Source organism: Carettochelys insculpta, chromosome 1 (assembly GCF_033958435.1).
Source record: "Carettochelys insculpta isolate YL-2023 chromosome 1, ASM3395843v1, whole genome shotgun sequence".
NCBI classification, from domain to species: Eukaryota; Metazoa; Chordata; order Testudines; family Carettochelyidae; genus Carettochelys; species Carettochelys insculpta.
In genome coordinates this window covers 173896267-173920948 of record NC_134137.1, presented here as the reverse complement: position 1 = coordinate 173920948, position 24682 = coordinate 173896267, and the positions used below count along the sequence as shown (strand labels likewise).

Here is a 24682-nt window from a genome sequence, read left to right as displayed (position 1 = left end):
CAAGGCTGACATAATAGTAGTATATCTGGGCTGCATTACACATTTAGATAATCAGGCTATATCGCACCACTGCTGAACATTGCGTGTTCAGTTTTGTCCAACGATTGTGTCCATCCTATCTAATCGGACGCTGAAGAGCCTGGCATCCAATGTCATTTGCTGCATCAAATTTTACTGCTTTTCTTTCCGTATCTTATTACAGATCAAAAAATTAATTAAAAAATTTATTGCTAAGCAAGAGACCATAAACTTGGTAGTGGTGCCAAGTAATGTGGATATTGCAACCACAGAGGCATTGAAAATGGCTCAAGAGGTTGACCCTGATGGACAGAGAACTCTAGGTAAGAACTACTTTTAAACCTACAGAGTGCTTGGTCATGCAGGTCAGGCAGTTCTAAGATTCTTGCCCCCCATCCCCAATCGTGCAAAGAGTTACCCACTAGGAGATAAAAACAAGCCATATGAAATAACATGGATTTTGCACACCAATACAAGAAAACTGACATAAGAGAGAACTCTATTTGGGGCCTTTCTGCCATTGATACTATATGATAAATATCGTGGCAACTGAACAGGCTAAAAGTTACTATTGTGAAAGTCCTGCTGTTTGTGTCTGAGGTGTTCCTGGAAAATGTGGGTAAGGAGAGGAGGGTTGGTGATGGGTGGTAGTGGGGGAACCTTACAGGGCCACTTCAACATATGTTGTAAAGACCAGTCCTGCACTGGGCGACTAGACACCTGAGCAGATCTTTCCCCTCATTAATATCTGTGCTTATCTAATCTTCTCATCACACTACTTCACAGGGATCCTGACAAAACCAGATTTGGTGGACAAAGGAACTGAGGAGTCGGTGGTTGATATTGTACGAAACCTTGTCATCCACCTAAGGAAGGGTTATATGATTGTTAAATGTCGTGGGCAGCAAGACATTCACGACAACCTGACCCTGGCCGATGCAATCAAGAAGGAAAGAGCATTCTTTGAGCACCATGAACATTTTAGGTAATTTTCAGACAGTTGAAGGGCCTAATCCAAAATCCATTGAGGTCAATGGAAAGATTCTGCCTGACTCCTATTGGATTTGGATTAGGCCCTACAATAAGAATTATCCTCACACTCTGAGTTGGGGTGGGGTTTTGTTTTGTTTTGGCATTGTTTTGTGTTGTATTATATTCCAAAATGCAAGAGAGAGTTTACATATTAAATATGGTCTCAAACCAAACTTCCTTTCAAATTCAAGTTTGATTTAAGTCCTGGTCCAGGTAAAATCTTAGTGACCACTAAACTCTGAAATAGTCCCAATGAAGTCCAAGTTATGTACATGCTTTAAAGTACGTTGCTGGCTCAGGCATTACTGGGTATAGTTCTAGCTGCTAGAAAATATGGTGAAACTCACAAGAAAGATATGGTCTATGTCAGGCGAAAGCAGTCCTCCAGACAATAGCTCTACAGCATTTCAGGCATAAAGAAAAATTTTAAACCTGAAAGAGGTTTTGAGTCGGTATCCGTAACATACATGTCAATACATACATTCTTATAATACAGAAATAAATGTGGGTGATCTCTTTCTGAAGTTATGGTTCAAACATTTTTCTGATTAGTCTGTTCCACAAACAGCTCGTAATTTCAGATATAATCTTTCACCAAAGCAGATTTGTCAGGATGTATTGAGGCTATGGCTGCACCTTCAGCAGCATTCCTGCCTTATCAGAGAAAGTGAATTTACCCGCTTTGTGTTGCAGAACTAGAGAAGACACTGCTTTCTTGTTCGTCAAAGGCGAGTTGTTGACATTCATATTCCTTTCTCTGTTTCAGCGTTCTGCTGGAGGAAAACAAGGCTACTATCCCTGTTTTGGCAGAGAAACTTACAACTGAACTTGTGGAACACATTAACGTGAGCTAACAAATGCTTTACACAAAGTTGTTTGCATCCATAGGACCCAATTCTGCAGTTTTGGAGGACTGGGTCTACAAACATTATTTCTATGAACAGCCTTTGATGACCCTGCCTGAGACCAGTCTAGAAGCATGTGGTCCTCTATTCTGAGCCTTGGCTTTGCAGCCAGGTGTAAAGCTGAGCAGATAATAGTTTTTGTTTGGCTGTTTTTTTCTGTTCCGCTACCAACTCTAGGGCATAATCAAGGGAAATGCTCTCTGATACTAAAATGTTTGGGATTAGTCAGGATGTAAGGAATGTGCCAGCAGGAGCTCAATACTGCTGAAGGGTTCGGAGAATGTGTTCTTTAGGGATCATTTGCATGAAAATGCAAAGGTATGCATATATAATGCCTTGTAAACAGCAGGTGAAGTAATGAGATTTCATTTAGGGTTACAAGAAAATTAGAAGAGACCAGCTCTTTCCCTAGTTGCAACTCTTAGGTCAAATTCAAATAGTTTTGGGTTGACTAAAACTACTTCTCTTAACTATATTCACTGGAAAAAGAAATTTGAAAAATTTTACCCAGGAATAGTCAGCTGATCCATATTTTGGTCTCAGCTTTGCGGCTGTCTCAGTCAAATCAATTACTCCATGGCTTGTTCTTCTTGACTTTTTTTAAAGTAAGGAATCTAATACTTGCTTTCCTTTGAAACCTTGGGTAACTACTGCTAATTAGAGCTAACCAACGTAATTGTCAACTTTTGCAAGCTTCAAATATATGTGTTTAGATACGTATGCTATATACAAACTCTTTAATAAGAGTGAAAGGTTGCTGAGATCCACTGATTCTCAAAATAGGATGCTGTACTAGACCAGCAAGAGAGACACTGCTCTTTTTATATAAGCAAACCACCAAAGAACAAGACTTTTTTTTCCCCTCACTTCAGGCAGTGTTGATCTCTAGACCATAGAACATACCTAGACTTTTAAGGGCCGTACAAGATTTGATTCTCTCCATGTCAAACCCTGAAATGCTGTGTTTCTTTCTAAGAATGGAATTATCCAACCTATTCAAGTGGTGTTTTTTCTCCCCTAGAAATCTTTGCCCGCTTTAGAAGAGCAAATAAACACAGAGCTCCAAAAAGCAACGGAAGAGTTACGCAAATTTGGCAAAGGCACACCAAAAGCAGACGGCGAGAAGCTGTTTTTCCTAATAGACGTAAGTATAAATGTATATGTGGTTGTGTGGCTCACCCAAGGGAGCTGCATAAATTACTAAACGTCCAGTAATTTCAAAGAGAACAGATTCATTTCTGCTGTCAACTTTGTAGGGCTTTCACGGCTTACAACACAAGCCTAGGTGCATGCCTGGATTTAAATCATGGGTTCACTTGGCTTATGGTGGCCAGTTTGAAGTTCATCCATCTGTTTCTTCTCTCTTCTTATGAACCCCAGCCTGAAGTGATGAGTGAGTCTATTATTGGTGCGGATGGCTTAGATTCGGTGGCCTGTCATGTGCACAAGATCAGATTGGATAATTATGATAATCCCTTCTGCCCTTTACAGCTCAGACTTGCCGTTGTGAAGCCTTGCTCCCACACAACTGGGTAGGCTGTTTCCACCAACAACCCTCCCCCCCAAGGGCACCCCTATCATGATGCAGGCTTGTGCCTCCACTTCTTTGGGTTGGGGTGCTGTTGGGAACCCTCTATGATGGGATCTCCAGGCTACAGCTCTCTATCTGCCAACTACTACCTAGCAGGTCTAGCTGGGCTTCAGACTTTCTGAGCTCTCCTCTGGAATCCTGTGTAAGCATATGTCTGCAGGGAGACAGAAATAGCTTTTTCCAAACAACATGAAGTATTTTTCCCAAAAGATGCATGGGCCTTAGAGGAAAACGTAAAAAGCAGGCTTGCATGCATATTCCCTCACCCACGTTTAACCTCAGTCCCCAGCTCAGGCAGGTCTGACTGCTTTTCTGTATGTGGTCCCAGCTTTGGGAAAACAAAAACCAGTTAATTTCCCTGGCACCTGGAAGTAGCCTCTCCTGGTAACAGCCAGGCAACTCTCTTGGATGCTATGAGAGTGTGTACCTGAAACAGGCTGATCTAATAATTCTAGTTTTGTTTTCTGTGTAGGCCAATACCCAACTCTAGTCTGACTGAACCCTTTGAGTTCAAGTAGGCAGCAATACAAAATGAACAAGGAAACCAGCTCACACAATATTCAGGCGAAATAATACAGGTGATCAGCTCCTGAGAGAGCCAAAATCTTTGGCTACGCCCACATAATGTGAGTTTCAGGATTACACAGGACAGGGGAAGCTGAGAGTAGTACCTTTACTCAAAGGCTTTACTTTTTATATCCACCTGTCCCTCTGCCCCAGAAGAACCCCATCTCTTGAGGGGAAAAGTGAAACTAACAATAGCTAGCCTGAGTAAAAGATGCCGCACATTATCTATCCTTTGTCACCAGGCCACTATTGGTCTGGTTACTGATCATTTGTTGTGATTCCTGCTCTGTATGAAATGAGTTGGTGGCCTCAGCAGTTCTTGCTGGAGCAGTGTCCACAGCAGGCCTGCTGATGGGGAAGGGGCAAAAGGGGTAGTTGCCCTGAGACTTGGCATTTCAGAGAGGTCCAGAGTTCCAGCCACTGCTGCCAAAGCAGCAGCGGCAGCCGGAGCTCCAGGCCTCTTTGAAATGCCACAGAGCACTGTGCTGCCGCTCTGCTTGCAGCTCTGAGAGAATGGGGGTGGGGTGGGGGATGAGGCGTGTGCCACCCCACCTATCTTACCCCCTGGGCCTAGGGCAACTGTTGTTGCTGCTTGTCCACAGTATGGAAACAAACCTTGCAATCATGCTGATTACTAGCACACTCTCAGCAAAGAAACCAAGGATTAAATGAGCACTGAGAATGAATTACCTCTGCAGCACAGAACTGAGGCACATAAAGCATGCTGGTGGAGAAGCTTGTACATCCGCCGTCCTTACACATAGCCTTGGAGTCTGAAGTTGTTGAGTCATCAGGAGCAGTACTTTTGCAAACCTGTTCCATTTTTTAAAGTAGGCGTTTAATATTAGGCGCCCCAAGCCGCAATTAGTTGCCTGAATAAACGGTCTGATTTTTTTTTCCAAAATTCTGGGCACTCCCTCCCCATGGCCACAAAAATCAGCTCACTTACTGGTACCTGAATCTGGATTTAGGAGTCTCATTTTAGGCACCTACTTCTTTTAAATCTCATTCCAGAAAATCAAACTTTTTAATCAAGACATCATGAGTTCAGTGGTTGGAGAAGAAAAGTTGTTTGATAATCAAGTTAAGCTGTTCACACAAATCCGCACTGAATTTCAAAAATGGGGGAAAATACTGGATGACAGCGCACTGACTGGTGAGTACAATGGATTGCCTGTGGAACGCTGTGAAATACTCAACTTCGCTTAATTTGGCTAAAGTAATACAGCTGCTAGTAGGTCATGTTATTGAAATTAACAATTTCAAGTGTCAAGACCTTATCTACACAGGTTTTGAATAGTTAATGCTTAGAGAGCAGGTGGGAGATCCCCTGCTGGTGTGAACTCTGATCTCCATTGACATCAATGAGGTCAATAATACCAGGACGATCTCACCAGCTGATAATATACCCCTTGATTGTTTGAATTACTTAAGTTAAAGAATTTTGAAAGTCTATGATTTAAAGCCTAGAGGTATCAGTTTGTCCATAAAGATGCTCCCGCCCCCATGTTTCTCAGATAACTGTCTAGCTGCTTACTGACTCCAGACCTAAAAAGAGGAGAATGCCTTACAGAAATTGAACTTTTAGATCAGCTCCCAATGTCCTGAAACCTCTCAAATACCCATTAATTCTTCCTCTTTGGGAATGCATAGCACCACCTTTCTCTCGAGCAGCCCTATGCGTTTTCAGTTGTCTGTGTGTCTATATAGACATTACTGAAAGAAATTCTAAAGGAATAGTTGGAAAAATGGAGGTGGGGTACACCTCACTGAGGGTCAACTACGTGTAGGCACTGGTATATTGTTGTCTAATCCATCATGTCCCACTCCATATCCAGAACCAGTCAATCTATAAGTTATTCTGTAAGTGAAAAAAGTCGGCAAAAGGGGGTGTAGGGTGCGAGAAGGGTTTGTAACGGTCTCATGAGAGCAGATCGACCCCTCTGTGAATCCTCAGGAGAATCTAAACAGACCACTCTGTGCAAGGTGAAAGCTGCAAAACTAACTGCCACGGGAAGAGCTGCAGAACAAGCCGCACTTGCCAAGATTTCAAGGCTACACTGGCAGTAGGCCACAAGAGATAGTGATAAGAAATGCATAGGCAATTTTAGGCAATCTTATGTTAATGAGCTCAGCTTTATCAGCTAGTGTGAGGAGGCCTGTTACAGAGCCTCTCCCCGAGCGAAGCTCCGACGCGTCGGGTTTTCCCCCATGGGTGACTGCGGCGTCTCCGGGGCTCCCTTCGCGGGTGTCACACGCTTTCAATAAACCAAATATAGCACTCGCCTTCTGGGTGCAGCCTCCTCTCTGGGGAACCCGAGCCTGGTTGGCTACAGGGGGAAAGAAGCGATAGCAGGTGAAAAAGCAGAAAAAAACATAAGAGGACAAAACAAGTAAAAACTAGTTTCTTTATGCTATTTATTTCCTACTGAGAATCAGCTGAAGTGCTTGTGTGAATGGGAGGTGCACTTGCATTGAATGTAAAATGGAGAACAAGATACTTCTGCCTTCCTTAAGAAAGTATGAGACCTACCTATTAAAGACAGTGTGTAAGGCAGGTTTTGTTTATGTAACTGGTGTTGTTACAAGGTAAATTCATCGAGCTGTTCTAGTTGCAGACTATCAGATTTGGAATGAATATTAAAAATAGCCTGTAAATGGAGCAATCAAGACTTTCACTAAATTGTGCAGATTTTTGGGCACCCTATTTTAAAGTTGATTGGAAGATGTTCCTTCTCCATTGTAGAAGGAAGGTGTATAAGGGTTTGCAAACAGCTCATTCTTGGAAGTAGCTGCATATTTTGATTCAGTGCTACATAATCAACTTGCTTACGTGATCAGCATACTATTAGTTCTTCCAGTCAAGGGTTCTGAGAACAAAGAACAGAACTGTTTTAAATCCAATGAATTTATTAAAAAAATTATGGCTGTGGTGTATTTAAATAGTGCTGTTTTAATGTTACAGTTAGAAAAACAATACAACATGAAGTATGGAGATTTGAAAAACAGTATCGTGGAAGAGAGCTCCCAGGGTTTGTCAGTTACAAGGCATTTGAGACCATTGTAAGACAGCAAATCGCAACACTAGAAGAACCAGCTATTGATGTACTGAAGAAAGTGGTCGGTGAGTTTTTCAGTTATTAAGCTTATCCTAAGCTTCAGAAATGTTTGTCTACGTTTTGGCTGACATAACCAGCAGTATCTTGGCTACTTCATTCTGTGGAAAACAAATGCATCAAAGCAAGTTCAAGCCATGAGACAGACCTCACACCTCAATGCCTGGCCTTTAGACTGTGACCATACAAATTCCTGAATGAACGGTATTTCTGCAAGCTAGAAACGGATCACAATAGGAAAATGAAAAATGATCAGCTAGGACATGGTGGATTAAATATTGACGAGCTAAGCCTAGCTCCCTGGCACTGTCCTTTGGAGAGATATAGGGAATGACCAGTATGAATCACATTTAAAGTGCTAACTTTATTTGCTGTCTCTTGTCTTCCCTCCAGACATTGTCCGAAAATCTTTTACGGAGATTGCCAAAGATCATTTTGATGATTTTCACAATCTTAACAGAGCTGCTAAGGTGAGACACAATACCAGAGAAGAGCAACAAAATTATTAAAAGTCTGGAAAACACAGGGAGAAGATTGATAAAACTGTGTTTTAGTTTGCAGAAGAGAAGACTGGGCTGGAGGGGGATGGGCAGGATGCCATGTAAGGTTTCAAGTACATAAAAGGTGGTTACAATGGCAAAGATGAAAAACTGTGTTCTCCATCATCAAGGATAGGACAAGAAGCATGGGCTTAAACTGCAGCACAGCGGGTTTAGGCAGCATGTTAGGAAACTACCTAACTGTCCTGTTAGTTAAGCTCTGAAACAAATTGCTCAGGGTGGCTGTGGGATCTCCATCTGGGGTTTTTAGAACACATTAGACAAAAACTTGTTAGGAACGGTCTGATTATTACTAAGCCCTGTCTCGAGTGCCAGGGACTGGGCTACTTAACCACTTGAAGTCCCTTCCCACCTCATACTTTTATGGAACCTGATATAAGGCAAACAGTACTAAATGGCATAATATATTGTGTGTATATGGAACTACGTTTTACTCCTCTCTAGATCAGTGATTTATTTCATTGTGCCTTTATGTAATCTGCAGCCATACCTTAGTCACGACATTTATAAAGGCGGTGTCTACACTGCCCCTCCACTTCAGAAGGAGCACGTAAATACGGCTGTTCAAAAATGCAAAGGAGGTGCTAATTTGAATATTCGGTGCCTCGTTTGCATAATTACAGTCTCTCACCCTGCCGAAATGCAGTGCTACTTTGAAGTGCTACTTTCAAAATGCAAACTTAGCCGTGTAGATGGGGTTCCTTTAGAGAGGAAGCACTGCTTTTGAAAGCATCCTTCTTCCTGGAAAAAATTAGGAAGAAGGGCAGTTTCAAAAGTGGCACTTCCTTTCGAATGAAGCCAGTCTACAAGGCTAGTTTGCATTTTGAAAACAGGCATGGCGAGAGGCTGCAAGTATGCAAATGAGGTGCTGAATATTCATATCAGCACATTATTAGCATTTTCTACCCACTGTATTTATATGCCCCTTCCGAAAGGGAGGGGTAGCGTAGATGCAGCCAAAGACAACAAACCAAAATAGAAATTTTTATATACAAGAGAAATGAAGGTTTATTTCATCATGGAGTAACACTTTGTCACTATTTTCACCCTGTATCTGTGCATAGCACTGTACACGACAAAGATCAAGTCCCAGCCCCAAAGAGATTACAATCTCAGATTTCATTCCTGCTGAGATTTAAGTAATCCCAGAGTTAAATGGGAGTTAATACCAAGCATGGGTAAGTCTTTGCAATGCCTGTATTAAGATAACAGCAGACAACAGTGTGAGGTGGGGGGAGTAAAGGGAAATGATCAGGTTGGGGGAGATATGATGTGGAAGTCCCTTGGAGCTGAGAACAAGGCTGAATTTGGCTCAGGAGGTAGTGTGGCTCCCATGAAAGGATTTTGAGAGGGTGTGAATGTAATTGTGACACCGAGGAGAGATGGGTGATTTTCCCACTAGGCCTTTGGGTGGATTGGAAGGGTAACATATCTGGAAGGCCAGGGAGGAGCGGTTGCTATAGGCAAGGGGGGAATGGGGTGCACAAGGGTACATGTGCACCCTGAGCATCGGGGGAGGGTGGGCATCCTGCACTCACTTTCAGCACCTCTCCAGGTGTGGGGGTGACTGCCCCTGCATCCACCAACAAGTGGTGTGGCTCTTCTGCGAGGGGGGGGTGGGGCCGGGGCACATGGTCAGCGCCCCCTCGAAATCCATGCGGTAGGCATCTTTGCTATAGCTGTCTCATTAGAGAGGCATGGACAGTTATATGGATTTTGGAGAACATAACAGCAGGGAATGGAGTTCAGGTCAGGGCCTGCAGAAGGCAGAACTAATCAGCATGCTGATATGGGGGTGGAGGGAAGGAGCAGAAGCTGAATGCAGCATTGCCAATCACGCCATGCTGCAGCAGAATGTACTGCACGATCTCGTCAGTGTTCCCCTGCCCTGCAGGCTCATCTCACGGGGCTGGGGCGGGGAGGCGTGTTTCACTTAGTTAGCAACACAAACACTCCCCTGGTAGCACTTGGGGAGCTCAAGCTGCAGCCTGTTGGCTGTTACCATCCACAAGCATAATGGGAGCACAGGACAACATGGACTCCCCTACCCCCTTGCACCAGCTGTCACTGAACTGGAATCTAAGGGCAGGTCGTGACTAGGGAAGTAAGTCAACTGTAGATGTGCAATTACATAGCTAGAATCAACGTATTGGCAATCCACTTACCTGGCCGTCTTCACAGATGGAGGTTGACAGGAGAAACGCTCCCGTCTATCTCCCTTACTCCTTGTGATATTTAGGAGTACAGGGGTCGATGGCCTACCCCTGACGGCTTGATTTTTGTGCGTCTCTACCAGATGTGCAAAATCAAACCCTAGGTGATTGACCCTGACCAGGTTGATCTTCTGCATAGTAGAGACATACGCTATCACTTTACTGTGTGCTCGTGGCAACCTTATGACCCCATGTTACCCATCGCATGGACCTGGTCCTAAACTCACCTGTATCACCTTAATGCGTACTAGACTTTCATAGCTTTCTGTCACTCTCCCTATCCCTTTACAGGACAGAATTGAAGACATTAGAGACCAACAAGCACAGGAAGCTGAAACAATGATCAGAGCCCAGTTTAAAATGGAGCAGCTCGTATATTGCCAGGACAATGTTTACAGCCAAGACTTAAAAGTTATCCGGGAAGAAACACCAAAGGAGTCAGGCAACAACCTGCAGCCGGTCGCGCTCACTTTCAATTTTGGAACTGTTGCAACACAGAACCACTCTGCCATTAATGAAATGGGTTATCACCTGGCGGCATACTTCAGCGTGAGTTTATGGATTTCCTCCCCTCCCGCTGCAGTACCTCAGCATAGGGGCATAGTGGATAGTATTGCATTAAGTGGAATTTTAAACAGCCAATGCAAAATGTCTAGGGCAAAGTCTGAAATGATGTGAAATTTATGTATAGTAACCGTGAACTGACTAACCATTAAGGTGTGGTTGCTGAGGTCTGCTTCGTCCTGCTTTGCCTTTTGATTGCTTTTCCTGCCATAAGGCTGCTTCAGTGCTCAAGTTACATCAACTTAATGACACAGTTAATGCTACCTCTGAATTTAGCCCTACATCTATCAACCCAGATTAAGGCCCTGATTTTTAGGTGAGCCTTAGCATGGTGTGCAGCAATGCAACACTGGCAAAATTGAAGTGTAGTGGTAAGAAATGGATGCAAGTGTGATAGATACGAATAATGCCTCTATAACAGTGTTCCCCAAACTTAAAAACATTTTCAGACCCCTTTTGGGACTTCGGCTTTATTGGTGTACCCCTACTCCCAGCACTGTCCTGGTGCTTATCTCCTGATGTTTAGTAATTTATTTTCTGCTGCGAACCTCCTGAAATCCTTTTGCATACCGCTGGTGGTACATGTACTCCACTTTGGGAAACGCTGCTTTATAACACTGGAGGCTGCTACTGAGCAAGCCAGCTTCTGTTCTCCCAAGAGAACAAAATGAAAACTACGTCTAGCTTCTGTTTGTGAAAAGAGGTCGTTTTAGCAGCACCTGTTATGAGGTGGCAGGGAGATGGGGGGCGTGAAAAGGCAAAAGGGAACTTTCTTTTAAAGCCTCTCAAGCGCTCCACGTTGCAATAGTTTATTAAACAACATCAGAGCTGTGACTCTGCGTCAAAGAACCATTAGATGCTCAGCAAAGGCTTGCCAGAAGTCTGGTGTTCTACCAGAATGCCTGGGCAAAAATGGACCCTAGCAACTCTGGTCAGCGCTGGTGTTAAAAGTCCAGTTGATGGCACAGTGGGACTAATGCAGGCTCCCTGTCTGCCTGGGCTCCCAGAACCTCCTGGAAGCAATGGCATGGTTTTATATCTCTCTCTTCCCCCTCCCCCGGCAGTACCTCAGCATGGGGCAGCCGGGACTCTAAGCACCGCCTCTGCCCCAAGCACCAGCTGTGCAGCTTCCATTGGCCAGGAACCAGAAGCCTGGTCAGTGGGAGATGTGGGGCGCTGTCCAGAAGGGGCAGCCTGTAATGCACGCACACCTCATTGCATCTCCTTCTGGGAGCTGCCTGAGGTAACCGCTGCCTGGAGCCTGCACCTCAGCCCTGATTTCTTCTCCCCCCATCCTTCAAACCCCTCAATTCCAGCACAGAGCATCCTCCTGCGTACCAAACCACTTATCCCCAGCCCCCCACCCCAAAGCCTGCATCCACAGCTGGAGCCCTCAGCCCCTCTCAGACCCCTAGGCCACCCTGGTGAAAATGAGTTGAGGGAGAGGCCTGGAGAGAATGAGGTCAGGGCTCAGGAGGAGGGGGGGAAGGCAGAGGAAAGGTGTTCCATTTTAGCCAAGCAGAAAATTGGCAACGATAACTTGGCAATGCTTTCAAGAGCTCCGATGCCGTTCTGCATCTAGACAGTCAATGGGCCGTAAGTGCTTAAATCCCATTTTCATAAGTGGAAAACTCTCCCTGGGTTTCATCGTCAGAGGGGCGCAATGTTGGGGAAGAGCTTGTTTCTCACAAGGGAGCTTGATTTAAGTTCCTTCTGCTAGTCAGTCAGGTCGAATAACTGTTTGGATTATGAATTGCTGCCTCACCCATATTCTGATTTGTTAGATTAAATTGCACGTTCCTGAGCTAGTTCCCTCTCTGTTTTCACCATTCATGAGTCTAACTTAAGTGAGCAACTCCCAGAGATGACCTCCTTTAGGGCAAGGGTGGAGAACCTAAGCCCACAGGCTGGATCCACCTCTGGCTTGCCTGTATCCAGGCCATGATGCTCAGGGCTCTACTTGCCTTCTCCCACCTTTCCCCTGGGTGCAGCCACATGAGGGATACAAGGACTGGAGCGCCAGTGCTGACCACCTTGCACTGCTGTTCTGGGGGGGGGCCCTGAGTCGTGCAGGCTTGATCCAACCTGTGGGTTCTGCCAGGCAGGGGTGCATCTGTGCACTACAGGGATGCACTCTGTGGAGGCATCGCCCCCGTCACTCCCATTGGCTGAATCACACCCAGTGGGTGAGGCTGGGTGGGGGGAGCAGTGCCAACAGCTGCATTCCCATGTTGCATGTGGTGCAACATGTGCCTTCACCACTCCTCGAGCTGTACCATAGGGCACACTGCACCCCCCCCCCATCCAGACCCCACACCCACTCCCCAGCACCCCATTCCCATGCACTGAACCCCCCCCCATTTTTGACCACAGCAATTGAGCAGGGGCATAGTTGACTAGCCTCATTTGGGAACCAAATCTGTGAGGGGTTTTAATTTTGCTTCTCGTTTGAATGTGGCCCTCCCCAACTTCCTGTTCTGTGGGTCAGTGGCCCCTGGCCCAAAAAGGTTCCCCACACCTATATAAAGCAAGTGTAAAGCACTAAGGCAGCCTTGTATGCCACAGAGCTAATAGATGTGCCAAAATAAGTTCAGGATCCTGGGAGCTGCCTTTCGGCTGGGCCCATTTGACTCATGTTCCAGATGGGCTGATCATGTTAAAGGGATTCAAAGTGGAATCCTAAGAATTGAAATCTGTGTGGCTCTGTCTATACTGCATTCCGCTTTCGGAAGCAGAATGCAAACAAGTGAGATCAAAAATGCAAATGAGGCACGGATTTACATACGTCACCCCTCATTTGCATGGTCTCATATGAGCTTGCTTCTGGAAGAGGTTTTGTTTGTTTGTTTTTTTTCCCCAGAAGCTGTGTAGATGGGGTTCCTTCAAAAACAAACCCCGTTTTCAAAAGAATCCTTCTTCTGGAAACAAAATTGGAAGACGGGGGTCTTTTGAAACTGGGGCTTGTTTCTGAAGAAACCCCCATCTACACTGCTGCTTTTGCTTCCACAAAAGCCTCTCCTAGAAGCAAGATCACATGAGAATATGCAAACAAGGCACAAGATATGTAAATCCATGCCTCACTGGTATTTTTGCTTTTGCTCCTTTGCATTCCGTTTCTGAAAGTAGAATGCAGTGTAAATGTAGACTTAGTAGATGTTCTCCTACTTATTTATGATCCATTCCATTATTCCCCCCAGCAGTCTGTAGATGCAGGCCAGCCACATGCTATGGCTTCTGGGGAAGGCATTTGAGCTGGTACTTTACCAACAGTAGGGCTGTGGCGACACTTGCATTCCTCTTTTGAAAGAGGCATGCAAATGAGGGAAACCAAAAAATGAAAATGAGGTGCAATTTACATATATGGTACCTCATTTGCATATTATTTCAAAAGAAGCAATGTAGACGCCACTCTTTCGAAAGAATCCTCCATCTTCGAAAGAATCCATCTCCCTTTTTTTTTAAATGGGAAGAAGGGCTCTTTCAAAGATGAGGTTTATTTTTGAAAGAGCTGTGTCTACACTGCTTTTCTTCTTCCGAAAGCTCTTTTGAAATAAGAATATGCGAATGAGGTCCCAGATATGTAAATCTCCGCCTCATTTGCATTTGCAGCTTCCCTAATTTGCATGCCTTTTTTGAAAGAGGAATGCAAGTGTAGATGCAGCCTAAGGCTGTGGCCGCACTGAACCAAAACTTCGAAATGGCCATGCAATTGGCCATTTCAAATATTACTAATGAGGCGCTGAATTGACTACCCAGTGCCTCATTAGCATTAGGACGCTTCCAGCCATGGTGCTTCGAAAGCACCACATTCGAACACTCGCAGCTCGGCATGGCTACATGGGGGGTCCTTTTCAAAAGGACCCCCACACTTTTCAAAATCCCCTTATTCCCCGCCGCTGAGGAAGCATCCCAATGCTAATGAGGTGTTGGATATTCAATTCAGTGCCTCATTAGTAATATTTGAAATGGCCAATTGCATGTCTATTTCAAACTTTTGGCCCAATGTGGCCACAGCCTGTGTTATATACTGGATAGCCTTCTGCTGGCAAATGTCAGCATGACTTCAGTAATGCAAGCAGTTACAAGTGACTGATCTGCTTTGTTTATGCTCCTGGACAATAACCTGGGGTTCAAATTAAAAGCTGTTTCATTCATGTTTTTGCAAGGAATGAAAAAAAGAAAATGCATCTCATGACTGCCTGAAGCATTTCAGGATTACTTCAGGAAGACACTCACTGACACACTTTTGTAATTCTCTACAAACTTTGGTAAGGTGGCTTTCCCTTATCTTCTCTGATAGTAATGTTTTGTAACCTCTTGTTTTCAGAGTGCAGGTAAACGTCTCTCCACTCAAATTCCTCTGATCATCCAGTGTTACATACTTCAGGAGTTTGGAGATAAATTACAGAATTCAATGCTGCAGCTTTTACAAGAAAAAGAAAAATTGAGTGTCTTTCTTCAGGAACGGAAAGATGCTGCTGATCGGAGGCATTTTCTGAGGGGAAGAATTGATCGTCTGACACAAGCTCGCCAGCGCTTGATAAAATTTTCTGTGATGTAGCCTCTGGGCTTTAAATAGTCTGATTTCAAATGTCAGTTCTTGGTACGGAAAAGATCTGTGTCACAGCATGGTATAAATTGTGCATTGGCCTACACCAGCCTTAAACTGAGGCAAAATTCACTTCCGTAAGTGGGTGATCAAGCAATTATGTTATTTGTTACATGCATCTTTGAACCATTTTATTTGTAAAGTCCTGTTTTAGTTTTTTGTATAGCATTATGACTTTCCTATGCTTCCCTGTAATCACTTTTACAGGGAAGCCTTTTGAATATATTCATTTTAATAAGTAAGGACAGGGGCTCTTTTAGGCTATGGCTACACTAGACATAGTCGACCACCGGTAAGTTGATTTTTAGCTACACAATTTGGCGTAGCTAAAATTGCCTATCAGCAGTTGACTGCTATAGCTGTCTAAACAGAAGAAGGTTGATGGGAGAATTTCTCCTGTTGACCCTCCTTAATCCTCGCCCCTTGTGGGGAGTTCCAGGGTCAACTTTGACCCTAAGAAGCACCATTTCATGTGTGGGCAAAATAAAACCCTGGAAGATTGCCCCTGAGTGTGTTGATCTTCTGTGGTAGTATAGACCTAGCCTTCAATCCCTACAGTAGGCAGGCAAATTAAATCATTGCAGTGAAACTGTACGAAGTTTAATTTAAATGTGTACTTTCCCACCCCCTCCTTGTTTTGTCTTCTAACCTACCTGGTCCGAAAGGAGGGGGTCTGCTGGACCACCGCAGGTCAACACCTAACCCCAGCTGGGCTTCCCACTTCTGCCACTCAGCAGGGCTCCCAAGTGCCAGAGCTCTAGTCCACACAGGTTGCTAGACTACTGAACCGTTGTAAACTAAGGCAATCCATAATGGCTTCAGTTCAGCCATAGAAATAAAGTCTACTTAACATTTTGAAATTATGGTATAGTTTTAAAACAAACAAATGTAAATGTCACTTTGCAAATATAGTGTGAGGACACAAAATTGTTAGCTCCAGATGTGACAGCTGACATCCTGGCCCAAGTACTAACAAAGGGACTCTTCTTAAGGTGGCTCAGCAAGTAGTTGAGACAAAGTTGGTTTTGAATGTGCATTTTAACGAGGGTGTTGTGACACTGAGTATGTTTCAGAGAAGTGACTGAGCTAGAAACCATCAGACAGGTCAATGGCCCATCCAAAGGATGGGTGGCGGGGAAGTGTGCGTCTAGAGTTCACGTTGACCTGTGTTTGCTAGCCAACCTGGATGAGATGAGGGGCTTGCCTGTGCTAGCTTTCGAAGTGGCTGCAACGATGTGGGTGAAAGCTTTCTTGGACCTGCTCTAGAAATCTAGTTGCTGTTCACAAAAAGATACACACCTGTCTGCTGCTATTCAGCCAGTCTTTAGAAGTCTTTCGTAGTTGTTAGAAGTATCACTTCCAAGGTGTTTTTTTTTAAAGACATCTTTTCTTTGTTAAACTGAAGTTATCTGTCATATGCAATCACTAATGAATTTGGGGAATACGTCTCTTTAGCTCAAGGTAGTATGTGCCTGTTGCAAATAAAGATAGGTCTGGTACTGACTCAAATCAGCCTTCTGTCCATCGCTGTAGTAAAAGTGATACTTCTTCTCAGGCCTTTCTGCCTTCTCAGCTGTGCTTCCTCAGCACCCATAAATCCACTAACCAATATGGTGACCATAGTCCCCCATGCTGAATATAGAACACCTGCTAAAATTACTCATGAGTTCAATGGCAGTCAATTAGAACTATGCAGTGCAAGTTGCACCTTTGAAAACTGGCACTCTCTGGTCTGCCAGGACCACAGATGCTCCTGGACCAAAAACCCTGGGAGTGGAAGGCAGCATACCATCTGCAAGGAGAGGGGCAGCCCACAGCAGCAAGGGGCCAGGGCCAGAGCACCAGCAGCTCAGGGTTAGGGCTGAAGCAACAGCCTAGCAGAGGCTGAAGTTGAGCCCCAGAGGTGCTGGGGTCAGAGCCTGAGGAGGGCCAGAAGTGGAGCTCTCCTGTAGCCTGGGGAGTCCAGTTGGGGTCTGGAGCCCTGCATGGGGCAGACTGGAGCCCTGGGAGCAGCTTGGGCTGGGCTGGAGACCCCTCCCTGCAGCACCAGGGAGCCCCTGCTTGAAAGACAGCTAACATCTGCAAGCTGCTGCTGGCCCCAAACATTACCCAGCCACTTCCTGTTCCCTGGCTAAAGCATAGGTGGGAAGGGGTTAAGCCCTAAAGATGCCTTGTGCACCAAGACTCAGAGAACCTGTCTGCTCAGTCTTCCACAAACCTGGCCAGGGAGCTGTCTCGGCAGGTGAGAGTGCCTGGGGACAGAGCAGCCCTGTACACCCTAGGTTGGGAGCAGCATTTGGAGAGGTGCCTGAGGGCTGCCATCGAGCCTGCAGGCTGGCAATGGCTTCCCTGCCACTCCAGAGCTCAGCTGAGGGGTGAAGAAGCTGTCCCGTGCCAGTGCTGTGCAGGGCTTGGGCGTATGCAGGGCTTGGCTCCTGGCCAGTGGCCTGGGCTGTATGGTCTTGATCTTTCTTGGGATGGCAGCCCAGCCAGAGGCGGGGAAGGAAGGGGAGACAGAAGGAAAAAAAAGGAGCAGTGCTGGAAGCACGTTGCACCTCGCTAAAGGGGGTATGGAGGAGCCGTGGGGCTGAAGGGCACAGCAGAATGAGGAGAGTCCATTGCTAGCCCGTTGCTAGCCCACACCAGCAGCAAGCAGCTGGCTGGAAATGGGACAGACAGTGAAGGGGGCTGGCCCACAGCCAGGACTGCACTGAGACCCGCTGGCCCCACCTGCCGCACACACTCACCAGAATCATCATCCGCTGGACCCCCCCGCCCCTGCCCCCCCACACGCACTACTGCTGGCTGGACAGCTGGTGAGCAAGGATCCAGCCAGCAGCAGGACCTGCCAGTACTGATGGGAAGGGAGGGACAATTGACAAAACTGACATCTTCAGGACAGCTTAAATATGGGACCATCACTTTAAAACGGAGACATCAGGTCCCCCTACTGATCAAGTATCACTAAAATTGTCCTTCCTCCTGAAGTTATTTGGCAGTGGTGGGTACTCAGCACTTCTGAAAATCCAGCCAAGTAATCTGTTTAAAGGACTACCAGGAAGCTTGCTGAAAAGTTGGAGGAAGGAAAAAAAAAAAAACAAAACAAAACCACAACAGCTACTTAGATAAGAACATAAGAACAGCCGTACTGGGTCAGACCACAGGCCCATCAACCCAGTATCCTGTCTTCCGACAGTGGCCAGTGCCAGGTGCCCCAGAGGGAATGAACAGAACAGGTAATCATCAAGTGATCAATTCTCTGTCACCCATTTCCAGCCTCTTGCAAACAGAGGCTAGGGACACCGTCCAGGCCCCTCCTGCCTAACAGCCATTGATGGACCTATCCACCATGCATTTATCTAGTTCTTTTTTAAATTCTGCTATAGTCTTGGTCTTCACGAGATGGGAGATGCCCCTTTATGTGCTTAAATCAGGAGAGCATCCTTCATCTCTTAGGCTTTCCAGGTGCTTTGTAGGCCTTCAGTCAAACAAAACGATTGAGGGAGGTAGAAATGCTGTAATAAATTACTTCAAAAGAGAAATGATTTGTAAAAGATTTATTGGTTGTACCACTTGCGTGCAAGGCAACGGCATTTGTTTCCTCAATATACACACACACACACACACACACACACATCACAAGGCAAAACTGCTTGCTCTTTGAAAAAAAAAAGTAATTTCCCTGAAGAGATCTGTCATTCCAATAGAAAATGACACATTATGGCCTTCCCCTTCTCCCCCGACATTCTAGCCTTTACAGCCATTTTTAAAATATTAAGCGGTGTGCTGACACACAAGATTGTGGCTCCAAAACCAAAGTGAAAATTTCTGCAACACAGACTTTGGTTATTTCACTGCATTAGAATTGGAGAGCATGTACAACAGGAGAAGGAGACACACTTGGTATTATTAGCTGTGGTCAATTTGTCAGATCCGTACCGGTCTCATTCTGTACATATCCAGAACTACAGCATTTTATTTTTCCTTTCATTAAGGCTTATGTGAATGGTTATTAGCTTTGTGTTTTGTCTTATGAAAAGCTTAATTGATTGGCCTTCTGATAATAGAGGATGGGCACATTCAGAGAACATTCGTTGGAATTAAAAGCCAAATTACAGCACTCTAAAGCTGAGGTATTCATGTGGACAGGAGGAAATGGCTCGTTTTCTTGCACCTCTGATTTCCGTACTTTCCCAGCCTCCCGTGCTCACTCTTTGATCAGAGAGAACCAGTATATGGAGAGCAGCCACACAGCAATGTTCTTTGCATTTCAGAAGGGAGAGTTTTCAGAGTCAGACAGCAGCACCCACCGGGTAAAACTGAACATGCTACAAGTACACAGTGTCCTGCTACACGCTAGAAGAGCTGCTCTCAGCAGCCTATTTGTGCAGTCTAGCTGTAGAATAGCAGTTACCATGTTTCTCCTGCATGCTAGATGTGGGGCCCAGGAAGGGTAACGGTGAAGAACAATGGCACCTTTTCAATTAGGGAGCTCAGCTCTGATCCTGTTGGTGTTGGGGATAAATCCAAAGAGATCAGCCTGGCTGTTACTGCACCTGTAAAGATCCTGAGGATTTTTAACTACCTGAATGTATGCCAGGACATCTCCCTGCCCCCAGTGCAAAAACAGCATCTCTTCATCTATAATGCCAAGACTGATATTCACCAGTGTTCTCCTCTTTAAGTCCTCGGCTAGGACCTCAAAGATTCATAGTCACACCACAAGTTCATTTAAAATTAAATTAGGCCAAAAAGGCAAGTGTCAAAAAACTCTGCTTGTAATTGGAACAGTGATAATTTCAGTTATAATTGTGATTATAAAAAACCCTTCATATTTGGAAGTTGCAAAAAGAACATGTCAGTTATCAGTTTACAGCAACTTTGTGCCACTTGGCACCATAATGAGCAAGGTGCTTATTGAGAGTCTTCTGCTTCATTAAATAGATCAGTCACTGCAGCCAGCACAGAACTGAGTGTCCAAAACTTCAGGTGATTTGAAAGTTTAAAACAAATTAAGAACCTAGAAATTTTTAAAAAGTTCATAATAAGGCACCCAGGAAAGCCACAGCTCCATTTAGGGTTGTTCTTGGACATGATTCAGCAAGAATGGCAGATACCATGCTCATCTATTTGCCTGTTTAAAAAAAAAAAGAAGAAGAAAGCAGTGAGTATCGTCTGACCCAGTTAAAGTGTTTTCTCAATTATGTGATCTTTTAAAAAAAGCAGTCACGTACCACTTTAAAGACTAACAGAATAATTTATTAGGTGATGAGCTTTCGTGGGACAGACCCACTTCTTCAGGTCTGGAGATAGATCTGATAAAGCCAATGAATGGCTCTCGAGGTCACTAATGTGACGGTTCTTTTCATCAGATAAGTAATGGGGATTTGGAATGACAAATAGGGATTCTGTTTCACTCAAAGTCCTTCGATGAGGAAGTCAGTAACACTGTCAGAGGTTAGGGGTTTATTACAGCCATGGCTGGGTGAGGCTCTGTGGCCTGCAATGTGCAAGCCACACTAGATGATCCTGATGGTTCCTTTTAGCATTAAGTCTGTAACTGTGTAAGTCTGTAAAAAAATGTTGAAGAAAGAACATGCATATACATTTTACCTGCATATTCCTGTAAATCCAGTCAGTGAACACAGTCATATTTCCATAAACTCCAGGTCTTCTGCGACTGGCACAGCCAGTTCCCCAGCTTGTGTCACCAACTAACCACCACACTGAGTTGTTCTCTGTTACTAATGGACCTCCACTGTCACCCTAGGTAAAAACACAAGCCCACAGGCATGCTATTAGTGACCTTGCCCATTAGAAAGAGCTGACCAATAGCAGTCAAGTCTCAAAGGGAACAAAAAGAAGCCCTAAGTATTGCTTTCATGCTGCATTTATAAAGGAGATTCCTAAACTTATTTTGCTCCACCACCCTGTGGAAATTCATGTCCCTGGCATGCCCTCCTCTCTATAAGAAACAAAAACACGTAGGGTCCAGGATCCCTCCCCACTGCTTCACAAACTCCCCTGTCCAGGACAGATTTTAAGCAAGCAGCCCCAGCAGGACAGAGCCTATCATGTTGTGCACTCACCTCCCTGCCTCTGGAACTTGCCATACTCACTAGCTGGCCACAGGTTCCTTTGAGGCTGGCATGATCCTCAGCACACATACACACACAGAACTGGAAGGAGGCGTTAGAGGTCATCTAGTCCAGTCCCCTGCACTCAGGGCAGGACCAAGCACGATCTAAACCACCCGACAGGCATCTGTCTAACCCGCTCTTAAAAATCTCCAATGATGAAGATTCCACAATCTCCCTAGGCAATTTCTTCCAGTGGTTAACTATCATGACAGGAAGTTTTTCCTAATGTCCAACCTAAACATCCCTTGCTGCAACTTAAGCTCATTGCTTCTTGTCCTGTCTCGTCCTATGCTTCTCCCTCCTTCTTGTATCTCCTTTTAGGTACTTGAAAACTCTTATTATGTCCCCATCTTAGTCTTCCCTTTTCCAGGTTAAACAAACCCAGTTCTTTCAATCTTCCCTCATAGGTCATGTTGTCTAGACTTTTAATCATTTTTGTTCCTCTTCTATGGAAGTGGTACCCAAAACCAGACACAACGCTCCAGATGAGGCCTAATCAGTGCAAGATAGGAGCAGAAAAATTACTTCTCATGTCTTGCTCGCAACAGTGCTGTTAATACCTCCCAGAATGACATTTGCTTTTTTCATGACAGCATCACACTGTTGACTCATGCTTAGCTTGTGGTCCACTATGACACCTAGATCTCTTTCTGCAGCATTCCATCTTAGGGAGTCCCTTCCCATTTTGTATGTGTTAAACTGATTGTTCCTCCCTACATGAAGTTCTTTGCATTTGTCCTTGTTGAATCGTATCCTGTTTACCTAGGACCATTTCTCCAGCTTGTCCAGATCATTCTGAATTCAGACTCTATCCTCCAAAGCAGCTGTAACCCCTGCCAGTTTGGTATCATCTGCAAACTTCACAGGCGTACTCTCTATGCCAATATCTGAATGGTTGATGAAGACATTGAAAAGAACCAGTCCCAAAACTGATCCCTGCAAAGCCCACCTGGTTATGTGCTTCCAGCATGACTGTGAACTGTTGATAACTGGTTGGATAACCACTCCCAGACTGTGGTTATGCATCCATGTTACAGTAGCACCATCTAGGTTTTATTTCACTGGTTCATTAATGAGAAATGTGCCAGAGCCTATGCTGGCAAAGAGAAACTGCCTCCCAATGGGGCATGTGCACATCAGCCTTTGCAGCTCACTGACCTCTGCAGTGCCCACCCCACCCCTCCAGCACAAGGAGAGGCCGTGCCCTCCCAGTACACCTCTCTTTCCCCTCCTCACTCCAGCCTGGCAGCACAAGTTGAAGTAGGAGCCTCAGCTGCTGGCAGAAATTCTTATTTTATCTGTCAGTTTTTGAAGAGACCAGACAATTCTTAATCCGTCACATCCTTGCCTCCCTGATAATCCTGCTGGCGCCCATTCCCAATAGGGCAGAGCCCACAGTTTAAAAAACCAAACTGATCTGAAACAGGTTACAGTACCTCAGTTACAGTACCACAAAGGTTATCTCATCCACCCAAAAATGCCAGAATCCATACATTGTTGGACACATATTAAGGGTGACAAACGACTGGTTTTCCCTTTCCTCAAAAGCAAGAGAAAACTGTTGATGAGTTTGGGAAAAGCCACTCTTTTTCAGTGCTCCATGAAATTGTTACAGGTTTGCAGCTGAAAATGAGGGGCTAGCACTTTTCCACAAATATGGCAACAGCAAGTGGACACTGGCATCAAAGACCGAGGAACTGGGAGGGGAAAATCCACCTAGCACATCTACCTCTAGAAGCTCTCAGCATGATGAATACGGGAAGCCTGACTACTATGCTCCAAAGACAGTTATTGGTCTATTTACAGCAGGGGTGGGTAAGATACAGCCTGTGGACTGGCTCTGTCCTGCAAAGCTGCTGGGTGGCACAGGGCAGCCACTCGCTGCTTTAAGCAGATTCCTGTTCCATGTAGCAATCTGTTCCAGATGCCGGAGGCCTTCTGTGCTGGTCCCGTCCCCTTGCAAAATCTCTCAACTCCATTGGCTGGTTTTTGGTTTCCAGACAACAGGAGCTGAGAAATTTTTGCTGTAGGGTGGGGGCAGCACATGAAGCCTCCCGTGTCCCTCAGGCACCTGGAGCAGAGCGCCACATGAAGCTGGAAGCAGTATGGAGCAGTCCAGGGCTGCAGACAGCCTGCCTCTGAGTGCTGATGGCTGGCAGCCACCCGAGTAAGTCTTCCAGCCGGAGCCTGCCTCTGGCACTGCAGACCTCCCTTTCCCCCTCAAAGCTTTGTCTCCAGTCTTGCCCCACTCCCCCCCTGTACCCAGACCCTCTGCCCCTTGTGCACATGTACCTCCTTCCTGGACTCTGCACCCCAACCCCCCGCTCCAGGTCACAACCCAAACCCTTGCACCCCCGTCGCTTCCCCCAGGTCACAACCACCTCCTTCACTCAAACTCCGTCCCAACCCCAACCTGTTACCTTAAGTTCCCTTCTGCACCCGACCTCCACCATTGATATCATGGAAGAGGGCGTCCCTTGACCACTTACCAAATTCTGGGAGTGGCCTCCCATCAAAAATTATTGCCGATCCCTTATTTAGAGAGGCCCGGAGCAGTCACTAGGAAGTGTTAAAATAATTTTAAAAATAAAGTCATTAAGAGCATCAATAAATACAGATTATTACCTGGCAGGAATCCTTTCCTCCTTTCAGGTACCCAGCACATACCATAGTAGGCAAAACTAAGCCATTATAGACATTGACAGAATTACATGTAGAACGTTCTATTAAAGGCACCATTACAGCATTCAAGACTTCGGAAGATTTACCTACAATTGAAACACACACACACATATACGCAAAAATGAAGTTAGAACATGTCTCCAGTTGTCACCTGTGGACATTATAAATCCTAGCAGCAAAACTTGTTTTCAGTGGAGCACAAGATCAAAAACAAGCCAGCAGCGCCTTGGTATGAACACTGATATTTGAGTTAAAACATATCCTTTGGAGATGATGGTACATTATCCTGAACAAGTGCATTCAAGTGGCAGAGCATAAAAATGACTAGCAGAGACACAAATTGCGCAGCTCCCCATAGCGCTGTAGGTGAGAATGAACCTACAAGGTAATGACCACCACCCTGCAACCTTCTGCAAGTTGACTAGGAGTGAGGGCACCCTGGACCATACAGGATGAGGCACTTGGCACTTCCCCTGCTCAGGCCTCACGTTCCCCCGTGGCCTGAGAAATCTTTCTTTTTCCCCACTCACTCACTCACTGCAGCTTTACACATACAACTACAACCCTGTCCTCTTGACCCCAGGAGAGCAGCAGGAGCCAGAGGCTGCTCCCTTTAGAGGAATTCCGCCCTTGCCCCCTCCCAGACAAAAATCCCCACCCCCACCTCATGAGGAACTGCTGCAGA

General features: G+C 45.4%; 2 protein-coding genes across 4 annotated transcripts in view; one reads left to right on the top strand and one right to left on the bottom strand.

Moving 5' to 3' along the window:
• LOC142013897 (interferon-induced GTP-binding protein Mx1-like) overlaps positions 1 to 16669 on the top strand; it is a 31789-nt gene extending 15120 nt beyond the window's left edge. Inside the window, exons 5-13 of the mRNA XM_074995882.1 lie at positions 203 to 341; positions 805 to 1003; positions 1817 to 1895; positions 2977 to 3099; positions 5128 to 5269; positions 7079 to 7237; positions 7623 to 7699; positions 10294 to 10551; positions 14894 to 16669. Of these exons, the coding sequence (XP_074851983.1) occupies positions 203 to 341; positions 805 to 1003; positions 1817 to 1895; positions 2977 to 3099; positions 5128 to 5269; positions 7079 to 7237; positions 7623 to 7699; positions 10294 to 10551; positions 14894 to 15127 (1410 nt within the window). The 3' untranslated portion in view covers positions 15128 to 16669. The remainder of the gene's footprint in view (positions 1 to 202; positions 342 to 804; positions 1004 to 1816; positions 1896 to 2976; positions 3100 to 5127; positions 5270 to 7078; positions 7238 to 7622; positions 7700 to 10293; positions 10552 to 14893) is intronic.
• A 2048-nt stretch (positions 16670 to 18717) lies between these two features.
• Positions 18718 to 24682, bottom strand: part of TMPRSS2 (transmembrane serine protease 2) — a 61885-nt gene continuing 55920 nt past the window's right edge. For all 3 annotated transcript variants that reach the window (XM_074995852.1, XM_074995868.1, XM_074995860.1), the window contains 3 exons: positions 23941 to 24083; positions 20789 to 20941; positions 18718 to 20309 (listed from right to left, as the gene is read on the bottom strand). In XM_074995852.1, coding sequence (XP_074851953.1) covers positions 20298 to 20309; positions 20789 to 20941; positions 23941 to 24083 — 308 coding nt within the window. In that variant the 3' untranslated portion in view covers positions 18718 to 20297. The remainder of the gene's footprint in view (positions 20310 to 20788; positions 20942 to 23940; positions 24084 to 24682) is intronic.